General features: G+C 36.5%; 1 protein-coding gene across 8 annotated transcripts in view; it reads right to left on the bottom strand.

Moving 5' to 3' along the window:
- Positions 1-17,178, bottom strand: part of PPFIA2 (protein tyrosine phosphatase, receptor type, f polypeptide (PTPRF), interacting protein (liprin), alpha 2) — a 749,227-nt gene that overhangs the window by 180,691 nt on the left and 551,358 nt on the right. For all 8 annotated transcript variants that reach the window (XM_006871823.1, XM_006871825.1, XM_006871827.1 and 5 more), the window contains 3 exons: positions 7,091-7,237; positions 5,952-6,086; positions 311-394 (listed from right to left, as the gene is read on the bottom strand). In XM_006871823.1, coding sequence (XP_006871885.1) covers positions 311-394; positions 5,952-6,086; positions 7,091-7,237 — 366 coding nt within the window. The remainder of the gene's footprint in view (positions 1-310; positions 395-5,951; positions 6,087-7,090; positions 7,238-17,178) is intronic.

Here is a 17,178-nt window from a genome sequence, read left to right as displayed (position 1 = left end):
AGGTACACTGTACTCACATACTCTATGGTAAGACAAGCAATTGACTGACAATAGTAGGAACTGTACCTACCTGTTCTGATTTAGGTACAAATTCCACTCAAAGATAGACTTAGGCCCAGAATTTGTATATGCTCCAGGATCTGCCTGTACATATTAAATTGTCAGAAACTTTTTTTTTTTTTTCTTTTAAAAGGTACTGGGTCTATCACAAGATTAGAAATGTAAACAAAAATCAAGTGAGATATTAATTTCTAATATGCTGAGTACAAATACAAAAACTAGGCATTGTGCTTTTTTTTATTATACATACTCTTTGAAGCTCTTGATTTTTTTCTTCAAGTTGACCTTCTAGATGTCTCATACGTTCTTCGATATTTCCATGTCTCTCTTCAGCCTATTAAAAAAATGAAGAATGCACCTAAAATGTAAGATTTAGTTATCTCTTTTCTAGAGAAATTTAAATAAAATGTAAAGCAAGCTACTATCAACTGCAAACATAGTTTTCAAAAAATAAATTTTTTTTAAACAGGCAGCTGAACAGCATTGCTTGAAATGTGTCAGCTACAAAGGCCTGTTACATCCAAGCATCAGCAAAACATCAGGGTTATTTATGAGCAATGAAATCAGCCAAATGTAACATGCAAACTGTGCATGGTTTGAACACAAACCTGCCATTGTCCAATCTTAAGCTTCTGAAGCACTGAACTGCACAGATGGTCGATTATCAATCAATAAAATAACATAATTTTTATAAATGAAAAGAAAAACTTAGATGGATTCTATTTAGCAATAGAATGTAAAGTCCAGTAGGACTACCTTCCTACGTATGGAGATCATTTCTTGTAGTTTAGCTTCCATAACATATTGATAATCATCAGATGAGGTAGAAGAGGTTGGATCAGACTAACAAGTCAAGGAAAAGGAGAGGGACAAAATTGAAAAATCAGAACTAAAGACACTGACACAGAACAGAACATAGCACAGAATGCTTCAAAGAAAAGTGTGACAGCAAATTTAATACTTTCATAGACAGAATTTCATGTGAAAGAACTACACTGATATCAGGTGAACATGATGCAATTGATGGTTATAAATGAAAAACAGTGATATGCTAAAATAAAAGCTATCAACCTAAGGTATGGAGGTTAGTGATGGTTGGCTGATGAATGATTACTACAGAATGAATCCAAGCAACTCTGGAAAAGTCATGTAATCATTGGAATTATGGGAAACCAAACACTAGAATATGTCTCTGAAAGATCGTTAAAAGTTTTGTATTTTTGTTTGTTTAAACAAATTCCTTAAAAATCAATGGAAAAAATGTGCTTTACTATTTAAGAATATACTAAGGCAATAATTCATGTATAATAATTTTGGAACAAACTTCAGTATAAAGTCTACTCTAGAAATAGGGGAAAAAAACACAAAGCTACAGGGTTAATTATTAGCATCCCCAAATTCAAGCAAGATTGAGTTTCCACAGCAACAGTGAAAAACTTAGAAAATGATTTTTAGTCTGAGTATATATTATGGCTGTCAGTCTAGAATCTACATGCTTGTTCTTAGTTATAGGCTCAATTTTTAATAATAAATGAAAATGATTAAAAGTCCTCAAATTATCAAAATTACAGTAATGTGGTGAGAATAAGAAAATTTACTGGCAAATTCTCATGAATTAAACAAGAGACCAGTCCAAAACCATTTCTATATTGATTTGTTGCTATGGAAACAAAATAGTGCCCTAAAGTGGACTGGCAACAAAGTGCCTTTGTGAATTAATGTTTGTGCACTGCTAAGGTTAGTTACATGTCTTGAAGTTGATTGTCAGGTTACCACAGGTGCACCATGTTCAACACATGTGACATTGCTGATAGTTGAATTGTATTAGTATGTTATGTACAGATTACATTAACATTTTTGACATTATTACAAGTTACATAATTGTTACAACAGCAAAAGTTACCTATGGTGGGTCTTAAATTTTAGCTCTATAAAACATTCTATCACATTTTGTAAATTCATTTTAAAACTGTAAAATTCACTTTATGAAAATATAGACCAATATAAAAATATGTCATTCAGTGCCTGAAATAGTAACTTATTCATATACTGATTTATGCAACATGTTTCAATTTAATATATGAAATATACAGTTAACATTTCATATCTGATGCCATTATATAAATTATAGCTCAACACTTACATTTTGTAAGATTTTGTTAACTGGAAAAATACTGAAGAAATAACAAATAACCAAGTTCTCCCCCCACTTCTTCCTCAAATTTCCAAATAGAAGCAAACTTAGAAGCTATTATAATAAACTAACATAATCTCCAGATGTCATAATATGTTTCTATAATATCATTTAACATTTAACACTCAATTAAGAATACATATCAAAATGCTGTTTAAATGATATCGCCTAAATTCATAACCAAACCAAACCCCACTGCCATCGAGTTGGTTCTGATCCACAGTGACTCTGTTTCGGCTTTCTGAAACTGTGAGTCTTTTATGGAAGCAGAGAGCCGTGTATGTTTCCTCTGGAGCCACCGGTTGATTTGAACATTTAATCTCTCCAAAGTACATTTTAACTGTCAGTTAGTGGTACTTAAATTAGTCAAATGACTCATTCAAGAAAGTCAGGACATGTAAGTTTCAACTTTCAAAAGTGTCCGTAAAAAGTAAGTTTTCAAAAGTATTTCAAAGGTCTATTTGTTCCATCTGAATGACTTGATATGCAATAAACATTGCAAACATTTACTTCAGTGGTGGAAAATAATTTGGTCATGTTAAAATTATGTTATTGTTGATACTTTTATTGGTTATAAAATGTATGAAATACTTCATGAAGTGTCAGATAAATTATGTCCTAGCTGTGGCACTATGTACTTAAAGAAACAAACAAAAAAAAATAATCATAAGATTAGGAAGTCAAAACCTTGATTAGTTAATTATATATATATAAAGAACTGTAGTCAATTAATATATTGCTGATTTTCTCAAAGCCTTAAATGATCTTCACTGACAGACAAATGGTGGCTTGCTAAAAGATCACTGCCTGGCAATCAAACCTGGGTCTCGCTGTAGCATATGGATGGCAGGCTTCTATTATTGAAGCACAGTGCCTTCTATACACACATTGTTGTTGTCATGGTTAAGTGCCATCGATTTGGTTCTGACTCATAGTGACCCTGTATAGGGTTTCCAAGGAGCAGCTGTTGAGTTTGAACCACTAACCTTGTTGTTCAAACCGATCTTGTGGTCTAGTGCTTTTTCTCACAGTACCACGCTAGGACTCCGTACATATTAGAAGGGGGAAAAGAAGGTGACTTTAACAATAAACAAATATATTCATTTCTTGAAAATATACACTTGGATCAGTTGCAACCAGCACTATTGATTTAGGTGCATCTCAACCTTGTGAAGCCTTGAATTTAAGCAACTGGCATAACTACCAGACTCACACAGGAGCAACCTACTATTATTTATTTATTTATTTATTTATTTTGTATTGCTCCCTGGTAAAAAGTAGAACTTATTTTGGTTTCCATCTTCAATGTGATACAGCAAATTTTCAAGGAAGGAAATTTCAAAGAAAGAAAGAAAGGAAAAAAACCCACCACAAGTAAAAATTTTTAGAAATATGTGTGAATATATTCAGTCCTAGTATGGTGCTGTTAAGGAGCTCTGGTAGTGTAGTGGTTACGAATCGGGCTGCGAACCTTAAGGTCAAAAGTTCGAAACTACCAGCTGTTCCACGGGAGAATGATGAGGCTTTCTGCTCCCATAAAGACTTACAGCCTCCGAAACCCTGTTACAGGGTCACTATGAGTCGGAACGGACTCCACGGCACATAACAACAATAACAACATAGTGCTGTTGGATAAGCACTGTACTACTAATGGAAAGGTTGATGGTTCAAACCCACCAGCTATTCCTCAGGAAACTCTCGAACCTACATGGCAGCACGTAACAAGAAGAACATATTCAGGATTTGAAAGGAAATAAAAGCATAGATGATCTACAATCAAAAATAGATGGCAGTAAATGTAGAGAAAAAACTTTAGACTAAATGGTATGTCTCAGGAATTTTAAGAACATTATTTCAAAGTACAGAAGTGGGAAGCCTATGTTTAAATTAAGCATACTTCCTTTTACTTTAGTGCACAGTCAGAAAGGTAAAGAAGCAGAAAAAGCTATCATTATAAAAAATAGTGAAATACTGAAATTGAACTACAATTGAATGAAAAAGCAGCTTTTGAAGACATTCTTTATAGGTCTTGGGAACACAGGACAATAAGCAAAAAGTCCTTGAAGACATACAATTTGGAAGAACAAAGGAAAGAGTGGAATTTTGGCAGTATGCTAAGTAGAAGGGAAATGAAATTATTTTTGTGTAAAGATTTACAGCCTCAGAAAACACTATATTAGGTCACTATAGGTCAGAACCAATTCAACAGTACTTAACGACAACAGCATTGGTAAGCTTGGTAAATATTATTAAATCTGTGAACATCTAAAATGAGTGTGCATTTTTTAATTGCTATTAAAAGTCAAACATGCTTTAATGGCAAATTATGGGTTTTATGCTAGTGACATGCATATATACTTTGAAGCAATTCCATTTGCCTGTTAAAGATGTGGTAAAAATAGATCTTTTCAACTTCATAATGACTGTAAAATATTAAAATATGCAGATAATTTTCAAAATCTAGTTTCCATACCATGGCATATAATTTTGAACATTCTTTTGGGTGTTACTGATTTTAATTGGTTCAGAAAATTTGCTTCTATGAAAACCACTTTCTGACTATTTAATGGCTTTGGATTTTAAAGTACAATTCTCACTTCCATTTTCTCACAATTTTTATCCTGCTATAGGTAATTATGGATTCCTGGTGTGGCGCTGTGGGTTAATGCGCCAGACTGCAAAGCTGCTTGAACTGCAAGGTCGGTGGTTCAAGTTCACCAGCCACTCCTCGGAAACCCTATACAGGGTCACTATGGGTCGGAACTGACTCGATGGCTCTTCACAACAATAGCAGTAGGTAGTTGGTGTCATGCTATGGGAGAAGCACTGGGCTGCTAACCAAGAGGTCAGTGGTTCAAACCCATTAGTTATTCCTCAGAAACCCTACACAGGGTGTCTATGAGTTGGAATCAACTCGATGGCACATAACAGCAACTAGGGTAGAGGATAAAGAATATTGTATGTACCATGGACTGCCAGAATACTTGTTAGAAGTGAGAAAGGTGAGACTTCGTGTCATGTACATTGGGCATGTTACCAGGAGGAACTAGTTTCTGGAGGAGAATATCATGCTTGGTAAAGTAGAGTCAGCAAAAAACAGAAGGAACCTCAATGAGATGATTTTACACAGAGGATGCAACAATGGGCTGAAATGTAGCAACGACTGTAAGGATAGCTCAGAACTCTACAGTTGCTTTATGTCCTATTGGACATAGGGTAACTATACATCAAACTCTACGGCATGTGACATCAACAACACATGTAGAAAGGAATCAACTGCTTATGATTTTTCCTATATTTCTACTACCAAACAATTTAACCCATTAAATGATTATGCTTCATATACGCACATATTAAAAATCTTCATTGTGTGTCTATCATTTATGATTATTCTTATGTACAGATATTACCACTAAAAAATAACCATGACAACTACATGAAATTCTGTTTGTGTTTTTTAACCTTTGAATGAATAGGCGAGTGGATCAGCACTTCCTTTTGTCAATTACACATATCAGCATAAATGAGATCTTTAATGATTAAAAATTCACCTAAATAACAGCTTGATTAATGTAATAATGATTAAATAGCTTAAATTTCATAGAGTATAAGGAAGATTTTTTTTTTAGGTTACATTTTATTACAGCATAATTTCTACAAGTGTGTCTAGGATGACCAAGTTTTGTTAGTGCAGTACCTTAGTCAGAGCTGCAATTCTCTGAGCCAGTTCAGCCTCTACTTCAGGTAAGGTCTCAGCCTTTCTCATTGTCTGCTGCAACTTTTGCTCAGCTAGCTCGAGACGCTCTTGTAACTGTCTGTTCTTTTCTTCCATCTGAAAAGGAATGGTAAAACAGAGTCATAAAGGTAAGAATTAGGATAGAAAGCAACAGACACTAGGGACTTTCATTCAGTCACTTTTTAAAAATTTAAAAAATAGTAATTATCACACCTAAATTTGCAAAGTGATATTTGCCCTCATACTTTCACATATCCCTTACCTCAATCTCTTAAAAAAATTCAACACAGTAACAAAATAGAACTCATACTAGCTGCAGCAAAAGAAAATAACGAACTTATCAGTATAAACTTGAATAAATGAAATTCTTCTCAGTGTTAAGACTTTGAATGTACTATGATATTAAATTATTGAAAACCGTGCAATTAGCACAATTGGGAGAGGGAATGAAGCGTAATACTTATGTGTCCAGGCTTTACAGAGACGGTTGGCAAATGTTTTGCAAAAGAGCTGGACAGTTAATGCATTCAATTTTATGTGCTATATGATCTCTGTTCCAATTATTAAACTCTGCTGTTGTAGTGTAGACGCAGCCATAGGCAATGAGTAATGAAAAGGAGTGGCATTATACCAATAAATTTCTATTTCCGAAAAGGCAGGTGACCAGACTTTGCCTGTTCTCCATACTTTGCTGACTCTAATTCTAGAGTCAAATCTACTTAGGTTTCTATTATTTGCTCTGACATTTTCCAGCTGTGTGATCTTGGCAAGGTGTTAACATCTTTGAACCTTAGTTTCCTTAGTACAAAAATTATGCCTACTTCACAGGTGGCATTTAGAATTAAGTAAAATAATACACATACATTTCTTATCATAATTACTGCTATATATAGAATCAAAATAAATAATAGTCATTAATTTTGTTATTTTTAAGACAGCATTTTGTCATTATTTTCCGAGAAAGTAAATGGCATACTAAAAATTACACCTGTTTATTCAATTTCATGTTGTATATTTTTTAAAATGATCAGATGTCAAGAAATGCACTTTTGTTTTATTTACTCTGTGTTTTGTGAGAAACCAAGACAGAGATACCGAACCTGCCGTAGGATGGCCTCTTTATTGGCTAATTCATTTTCTAGTTTATCATTCATATCATGTATGGAGGTAGATTCCCTCTGAGCACTGAGGTAACGCTTCTCAAGAGTTGTGATTCTCTCTTCCATATCTTCCTTCTGTGCCATGGCCTATAATTAAAATAACCCAGAAATACATAAACATTTAAACCTGATACTTAGCATAATGTACTGCATTTTATTGAAATAAAATAGTAAGATACAGAAATTAGTGCTTTTTCTGAAGTAAATATTCTTTCCTTTCTTTTTATGTAATACATGTAAAATGTCATATATGTTTTCCCAGCTTATCTGTCATAATTATTTTTACATCTTGGGCTAAGTAAAACGTTCTTCTGTCAGAAAAAAAGTAGTGGATTGCATTTGAACCTAGGAAAAGAAGTGGCAGATAAATTAATCATATAGGACAGTTAGGGAAAGAATAGGTAGAATTGCAAGCCACGAACTGGATAAAACAGTAGATCTAGGTCCAAATTCAGTACTCTCATCTTCACACAAATGAAGAACACCTGAATCACTAAAAGATATCAAAAACAACAGAAGATTTGAATCATAAACAAAAATTAATTAACCAGATGACATAGGAACTTAAACACACACATATACACATACGTATGTACATATGGAGTTCTGGTGTGGCACTGAAGGATAATGTGCTGGACCTCAAGGTCAGTTTGAACAGCAAAGACGACAGTTCAAGCCACCAGTTGCTCCTTGGAAACTGAATACAGGGCCGCTATGAGTAGGAACCAACTTGAAAGTACTTAACAATATGATGGCTGGTACTGCGGTTGCCTTGGCAGGGCTAGATCAAATAATTTAAAGCCTTAGAACAACAACATGGCCAGTGGGAGCCCTGGTGTGGCACTGTGGGCTAATGCGCTGTACTGCAAGGTCAGTTTGAATCTCAAGGTCGGCTGTTCAAGCTCACCAGCGGGTCCTTGAAAGCCCTATACTGGGTGACTATGAGTCATCATCAGCTCGAAAGGCAACATGTAGCCCAGGGGCTGGATGTTTCCACTCCTGCTCCAGACAGTAGGAAAGGCTTTCTTACTAAAAGAAACAGTAACGGATATCACAAAACAATTGTGTAGCAATTGTTGAATGGGAACAAGCTTTTCTGTGTACATTTCCACCAAAAGTATGATAAAATATTATTTTTTTAAACATGAAATTTGGAGTAGTACAAAAAAAATCCTAGTGTTTAATAATTATTAACTCTGTTATGCTGGGTAAATTTTAAAACTTTTTTTATGTCACACTTTCTTTATTTCTGTATTGGAATATTAATATCTCCCATACAGCATTATTTATAATGAGAAGATACAATATTTTAAATATGTTGCAAGTTGTTTCATGTAGAATATACACTTAATAAATAATAGCTACTTTATTATTAGAGTCCTGGTGTAGAACTGTAGGCTAAGTACAGAACTATTAACAAGAAGGTTGGTTGTTCTTGTAGGAAACTGGCTGCTTGTCTGAAACCCTATAATGGCTCCTTATGAGTGGAGATCAACTCAACGGCATGTAACAAAGTCAACAACAACTTTATTAATATTAATTACAAGTCTACCTATAGTTAGCTGATCTAATGCTATTGCATACATATGTTGTGGTTGTTGTTGACCCAGGACCTGGCAGTGTTTCGTTCTGTTGTACATAGGGTTGCTATGAGTCAGTACTAACTCAATGGCACCTAGTAACAAAAAGTTTTTGTTAAGTGCCATTGAGTTGGTTCCGACCCATAGAAACCCTAGTATAGGGTTTTCTAGGAACAGCTGGTGAGTTTGAACTGCCAACCTTGCAGTTCAAGTGACTGCAGTTTTGTGCATTAACCCACAGTGCCACACCAGAACTCCACATTAAATACAGGCATGTGTTTATATGACTTTTGATTCAGTGATTCGTGTGGGAAATTCAATATTTAATTACAGGCTTTACGGACAAAAATAAATTTTGACTTTACATTCAGAGGACTAGCTTGACCCTCTATGTCTTTTGGAAATTCTAAGAATAGAAAGCTTTCTATGCTGCCTAAAAGAAAATAAATAAATACAGCAGAAAGACTCAATTACCACTTGACCTGAGGTTCTATACATGAACCGGATCCCTGTGTTGCATATAAATATACTCTCTAATAAACTAGATCCGTTAAGGTGAAAATTTTAACTCTGGGTTTCAAATAATGCCATTGTTCTTGACAGGTGCCGTCAAGTCAGTTCCCACTCATAGTTGTCTATGAACCACAGAAGAAAATATGATGTGTCCAGAACCAGCCTCACAATTGTTATATTTGAGCCCACTGTTGTTGTTGTTGTCAGGTGCCATCGAGTCGGAACAGACTCATAGCGACCCCATGCACAGCAGAACGAAACAATGTCCAATCCTGGGCCAACATCATCACTGCTGCCACACTTGATGCCATCAATGATGCCACCTGGCTGATCCATCTCGTTGGGGGTCTTCCTCTTTTTCTCTGACCCTCCACCTTACCTAGCATGACATCCTTCTCTAGCAACTGTTCTCTCCGGACAATGTGTCCAAAGTAGGAGAGACAAAGCTTAGCCATCTTGGCCTCCAAGGAGCACTCTGGTTGTACATCTTCCAAAACAGATGTATTGGTTCTTTTGGCAGTCCACGGCACTTTCAGTATTCTCCTCCAACACCACAACTCAAAGGCATCAATTCTACGATCTTCCTTATTCACTGTCCAGCTTTCGCATCCATATGAGGTTATTGAAAATACCATGGCTTGGGTCAGGCGCACTTTAGTCCTCAAGCTGACATCTCTGCTCTGCAGTACTTTAAAAAGTTCCTGTGTAGCAGATTTGTCCAATGCAATATGTCGTCTGATCTCCTGACCGCTGCTTCCGCGAGTGTTGACAGTTGATCCAAGAAGAATGAAGTCCTTGACAACTTCAATCTCTTCTCCATTGATAAGAATGTTGTTTATTGGTCCAGTGGTGAGGATTTTTGTTTTCTTAACATTGAGATGTAATCCATATCGAAGGCTGTGCTCTGTGATCTTCACTGTGAACCCACTGTAGCAGCCACTATATCAATCCATCTCATTGGAGGTTGTCCTCTTTTTTGTTGACCCTCTACATTACCAAGCATAATGTCCTACTCCATGGACTAGTCCCTCCTGATAACAAGTCCAAAGTACATAAGACAAAGTGTCTCCATCTTCCCTTTTTAGGAAATTCTGGCTGTACTTTTTTCAAGGCCGATACAGTTGTTCTTCTGGCAGTTCATGATGTTTTCAATATTCTTTACAAGCACTATAACTCAAAGGCATCAATTCTCTTCTGGTCTCCCTTATTCATTGTCCAACTTCCATGTATACATGAGACAGCTGAAAAATACCATGGCTTAGGTCAAACACATCTTAGTCCTTCAAGTGACATCTTTGCACTTCAGCACTTGGAAGAGGTCTTTTGCCGCAGTTTCACAGTGCACTATGTTGTTTGATTTCTTGACTGCTACTTCCATGAGCACAGCCTTCGGTATGGATTACATCTCAGTGTTAAGAAAACAAAAATCTTCACCACTGGACCAAATAACAACATTCTTATCAACGGAAAAGATTGACGTTGTCAAGGACTTCATTCTTCTTGAATCAACTATCAACACTCACAGAAGCAGCAGTCAAGAGATCAGACAACATATTGCATTAGGCAAATCTGCTGCACAGGAACATTTTAAAGTGTTGAAGAGTAAAGATGTCAGCTTGAGGACTAAGGTACGCCTGACCCAAGCCATGGTATTTTCAATAACCTCATATGGATGAGAAAGCTGGACAGTGAATAAGGAAGATCGTAGAAGAATTGATGCCTTTGAGTTGTGGTGTTGGAGGAGAATACTGAAAGTGCCATGGGCTTCCAAAAGAACCAATAGATCTGTTTTGGAAGAAGTGCAGCCAGAGTGCTCTTTAGAGGCCAAGATGGCCAAACTTCGTCTCTCATACTTTGGACATATTGTCAGGAGGGAACAGTCATTGGAGAAGGATGTCATGCTGGGTTAGGTGGAGGGTCAGAGAAAAAGAGGAAGACCCCCAACAAGATGGATTGGCCAAGTGGCATCATTGATGGACTCAAGTGTAGCAGTGGTAGTGAGGTTTGCCCAGGATAGGACATTGTTTTGTTCTGCTGTGCATGGGGTCACTATGAGTTGGTTCTGACTCAATGGCTTCTAACAACAACAACAAAAACTTCCATGAGCATTGATTGTGGATTCTAGTAAAATGAAATCCTTGACAACTTCAAATTTTTCTCTGTTTATCATAATGCTGTTTCCTAGTATAGTTGAGAGGATTTTTGCTTTCATTATGTTGAGGTACAACCCATATTGAAGGCTATATTCTTTTGTCTTCATCAGCAAGTCTTTCATGTTCTCTTCATTTCAGTAAGCAAAGTTGTGTCATCTGCATATTGAAAGTTGTTAATGAACCTACCTATAATCCTGATGCCATGTTCTTCTTCATATATTCCAGTTTCTCAAAATGTTCACTCAACATACAGGTAGAGTAAACATGGGTTAAGGATACAACCCTGACACATGTCTTTCCTTATTTTAAACCATGCAGTATACTCTTATTCTGTTTGAATAACTACCACTGGGTCTATGTACAAGTTCTTCATGAGAAAAATTAAGTGTTCTGGAATTACCATTCTTTGCAATATTATCCATAGTATGTTATGATCCACATAGTTATATTCATTTGCATAATCACAAGTAAACATCTTTCTGGTAGTCTCTGCTTTCCACCAAGTGCCGTCTGATGTTGGCAATGATATTCCTCATTCCATACCCTCTTTAAATACAGCTTAAATTTCTGGCAGCTTCCTGCCAATATACTGCTACAATCATTTTCATTACCTTCAGCAAAATTTTAATATGATTTAAACAACAGAGAACAAAAAATTAAAATGTATTAATTAATTTAATCACTTAATGATCTTTTGCAGTGCTTATGAAGTTAGAACTATAGCCCAGTTCTGTTCTCAAAAAATGTATAATTTAAATACTTCATTGCCATTTAAAAATCTTTGCATAGCTATATATTTCACTAACATACAATTATTCACATCTGGTAGCTAACCTTGACAGAAAAAGTAGACAATTAAACTAGAAATAGTTATGAGATTATCGATGTTTTCTAATATTTTCCATGTGCCTTGCTTTAATTCTCTACTTTGGTATGTAAAAGTTTAATGAGCAATTAAGATAAAACTTCAAAGAAAAGGAAATTATGGACATATTTCTTTATTGACAAAGAATAACCAAAAAAATATACATGTAGGATTGGAAATATATTAATGGAATCATTAATAGAATGTATTATCTGGTAGCACAGTGGTTACAAATTGGGCTGCAAACCTCAAGGTCAGCAGTTCGAAACTATGAGCTGTTCTGTGGGAGAAAGACAGGGCTTTCTGTTCCTCAGAAACCCTGTACAGGGTTGCTATGAATCGGAACTGACTCCGAGGCACATAACCAACACCATTCATATGATACCATTTAGGTATATTACATTGTCCTCATGGACAGTTTAATTTGAATTTTTAATTATGTGGTCAGTTTCCATGTTGCTTCATATAGAATTGTTATTGTTAAGTGCCATTGATTTGGTTCCAACCCATAGCTACCCTGTATAGGTTTCCAAGGAGTGGCTGGTGAGCTTGAACCACCAACCTTGCAATTCAAACGACTTTACAGTCTGACGCATTAGCCCACAGTGCCACACAGGATATATAGAATTAGCACTTAATAAATAATAGCCAATTCAGCTCCATATTTCTTTTGGAGTCGTAGTGTGGTGCTGTAGGATAAGCACTGGACTGCAAGAATGGTTTGAGCTGCAAGATTGGTGGTTAAAATTCATTAGCTGGTCCTTCAAAATCCTATACAGGGTCATTATGATGACTCATTGGATGTAAGGACTAGATAAATATAAAATCAAATCACATAATAGCAATAGACTCAATAGCACTTAATAGTTGATTCTGGCTCAAAGTCACCCTGTAGAATAGAATTATCCCCTCAGATTTTCAAGGCTGTAATCTCTACAGAACTTTCTCCCTTGGAGCAGTTTATAGATTTGAACTGCCAACTTTTCACTTAGCAACCAAGTGTTTTAACCACTGCACCACCAGAGTTGCTTTACAGTTATTAAAATTGTCACAGAAATAATTATTTCACAATTATCTCCAATTAGGAAATCATACACTTAAAAATGGAGTCGTAGTGCGATGCTGTTGGGTAGTAGACCTGAACTACTAACCATAAGGTTGGTGGTTCAAACCTACCAGATACCCTTTGGAAATGTTATACATGGTCATTATGAGTCAGAACCAACTCCGTGGCACTTAACAACAACAAAAACAACATACTTAATAAGCTCAGACTATATTTTTTTTCCTGAATGATAATATATTCACACAAAATCCAGGTTTACTAGTATCAAAACAGAAATGGAATCTACTTGCGACCCCTATGCTAGTGCACTGCAATTTAGACGTTATGTGAACAATAAACAGCTAATGGGCTTGAACTGCTGACCTTCCAGTTAGCAGTCAAGTGGTTAATTATGGCACCATTTATATTGTTGGTGTTGTTGTTAAGTGTGTTGAAGTCGGCTCTGACTCACAGCGATTCTGGATAGGGTTTCCAAGGAGTGGCTGGTAGGTTTGAGCCACCCACCTTGTGGTTCAAACTGACCTTTTGGTCCAGTGCATTATCTGCAGCAACACACCAGGACTCCACCACTTATGATAGATAAATATAAGGCATCTATACAAGGTGTAAGTAGTTCTGGTAGCATAGTGGTTACGAATCGGGCTGTGAACCACAAGGTCAGCTGTTCGAAACTCCCAGCTGCTCCGTGGGAGAAAGATGAGGGTTTCTGCTCCCGTAAAGTTTTACAGCCTCGGAAACCCTGTTCAGGGTCATTATGGGTTAGAACTGAATGGACGGCACGTAACAACAACATAAAAAGTGTAAGGAGATCTGGTAGCGAAGTGGGTATGAATCGGGCTGCTAACCTTAAGGTTGACAATTGGAAACTATCAGCCGTTCTGTGGGAGAAAGATGAGGCTTTCTGTTGCCGTAAAGATTTACAACCTTGGAAATCCTGTACAGGGTCACTATGGTCGGAACCAACTCCACAGTACTTAACAAAAACGACAACATACCAGGTGTGGCGCTGTAGGTTAATGTGCCAGACTGCAAAGCCTTTTGAACTGCAAGGTTGGCAGTACTAGCTGACCAGCTGCTCTTTGGAAACCCTATACAACAGCACCACTATAGGTTGGAACCGACTTGACAGCACTTAACATAAAACAGATATAATGTATGAAGTTTTACAAATGTGGTTGATGCTTAAGAAATCCTTAGCAAATCTGGGGTCTATGTCCTGAGTCTTGAATTCTTTCAAAATGTGGCATTCATAGAATCCTTTAAAAATATACAAAAAAATAAATGTGACACATCCAGAAGGGCAGGCTGGTGTAGGCTTTCTGCCTAGTTAGCATTATCTCCACCACCTCCTACTGTCCTGCACCTGGCACTTGTCACGTTTATACTATCTGTCTCGATCTGAAAGCATGTGCATTGGTCACTTTCTTTGAAAAGGCACTTTCCTTTCTCATGACATGCTTAACATACAACCTCATAGAAATGGTAGAGCTGATAAGAATAGTGATACTTTTAGGGTTCCATATTAAAGAACACCTTATCCATCCAAATAGAGGTCAATGAAAAGAACCTGGCATCAGAGAACTGACATTTTCCATCTAACTGAGCTTTTTGTCACCTACAACTAGAGAGTTTCAAAATCAAAGAGTCAATTTTAGATGTGTAATAAGAAAGAAGATGGTGATCCTGGACTCTACATGTAATGGACCACAAATTAGATAAGCATGAATAAAGTGAATGAGTTATTTTTTTAAATGAAAGTAAATATATAAAGCTCTGGGACCATGAGAATGGAAAAAATGTAGAATGATCAGAAGATCAAGAAATGACCCTGACCTCCTAAAAACTAGACACTTAGGTGCATCAAAAGATTTTGTCAAAAGAGTAAAAATGGAGTACGCAGACTGGGAAAAAACTTTTTGCAATGACATATCAGACAAGGAATTAATCTTTAAAATTTATAGAAAACTACAACACGTCTACAAGAAAAAGACAAGTAACCACATTAAAAAATGAGCAAAGGATATGGATAGACAGTTCATCATGGAAGACATTCAATCAGCCAACAACATGAAGAAATGTTCACAATCATTAGCCATTAGAGAGATGCAAATCAGAACAACAATAAGATGTCATCTCACTTCAGGATTAATAACAAAGTTCAAAAAACCAGAAAATGACAAATACTGGTGAAGATATGGACCCTGGAACCCTCCTACATCTCAGGTTGGATTATAAAATGGTTGAACCACTATAGAAAACGATATTAGGAAGGTAGTTGAAGTCACAGGGAGAAATGCAAGGGCTAAAGGTAATAGTGATCAATTTACAACCTTGGAGCAACAGTGTTCTGCAGGTAGAAACATGGGCAGAAACACAGACTGAGTGGGTATTGAAAGAAGAGTGGGAATATGTTCACAAATATATACGAGTTTGAAGGAGGAATGCTTGTACATAGGTATTTACCCTTCCTGCAAAGGCAACTATGAATGTGGTGGAGCATACAGGGGGCAAATTGATAAGAAATCTTAGGTATTATCAAACATCTTAATGCCCTGGGAGCTCAGGACCATAGTCTCAGGGGATACCATGTTCAAATGGCATAACATAGTCCAGAAAAATATACCCTATACAGGGTCGCTATGGGTTGGAACCAACTCAATGGCACTTAACAACAACAATAACCTAATTAGGTGAATAGTATCTGGGCTTTTAAGAGCTCATGAGATGCCATCTGAAGTGCTACTATTGGTCTCTCCATGTGAAGAAGAAAAAAGAGTGATGAAATTAAAGGTGCTTAGAATAAACTTAGAAGAACAAGATGGTGACTGGTTACCACTACCAATGACTCTGAAAAGGATCACTATAGAATATCCTATATAAAGTGGGAAAAATGTGAAACAAAACTCAAAATTATAAATTAAAGGATATAAAATATAAAATGAAGGATATAAAATAGAGGATTACTACTTTAAAAAGAGACTGGAAAGGAGGTGGGGCTTGATGGTGGATAGGGTAGAGGTGCAGGGAAGACCTCCATCAGCAATAACAGAATACCAGGCAAAGCAGCTTCAGAGGAGAGCTTCAAAATGCTGAACCACATATATAGGAACACTTCAAAAATTTGAAGGCTGATAGCTTGTGGAACTTGTAGCGGGAACAAGAAATCTTGTACTTTTGAATCTGCTGGGCTCAGCAGCATGGAGCTGACAACTTGGGTGAGACCAAATGGCAAGACTAAGCAGGGGAGCAAACAGACCTACCATGGACTAACACCTGTGGGAACCTCGGAGACAAAGGTGGACAATATTCTTTGTTACACTTTGGTTTTTTTTTGTTTGTTTGTTTTTTTGTTTTTTTTGTATCTGTTCATTGGCCTCTCGCTGTCTGAGCACTTATATTCTGGAGACTAGAGGGGCTAGTCTGGATATAGGTTCACCTGAGTGAGTGGGCACACCCCTACCCCCACCACTGGACGGTCTTTTAACAAGCATGTGCACAGATCCTCTCAGCATTTAAAGAGACAGACTTCAGCACAGTAAAATGGACACAGCTGGCACTGAACTGTTTATTAATAAGGAAAAGGCCAGAACAGGGGTGCAGAGTGGGAGAGAGTCTAAAAACAAAACATGCAGAAAATTAAGTCCTGAGTAACAGCATAACAACCAACAGTGGCATCTTGAAATTTATCAGATGATCTTGAAGGCAAGAAGCTGAAAGAGGATATTAAAATCATACTCACTTTAGGTGATAGACTTTTTTTTTTTTCTTTCTTTTTCTTCTCTCTCTCCTCTCTCTTTTCTGCAGTTATAGGCTATAGTACCCAATCTTATCTTTTTTTTTTTTTTTTCAAG

This window comes from Chrysochloris asiatica, unplaced genomic scaffold, assembly GCF_000296735.1.
Source record: "Chrysochloris asiatica unplaced genomic scaffold, ChrAsi1.0 scaffold00175, whole genome shotgun sequence".
Lineage (NCBI taxonomy): Eukaryota > Metazoa > Chordata > Mammalia > Afrosoricida > Chrysochloridae > Chrysochloris > Chrysochloris asiatica.
This window is presented reverse-complemented; position numbering and strand designations above follow the sequence as displayed.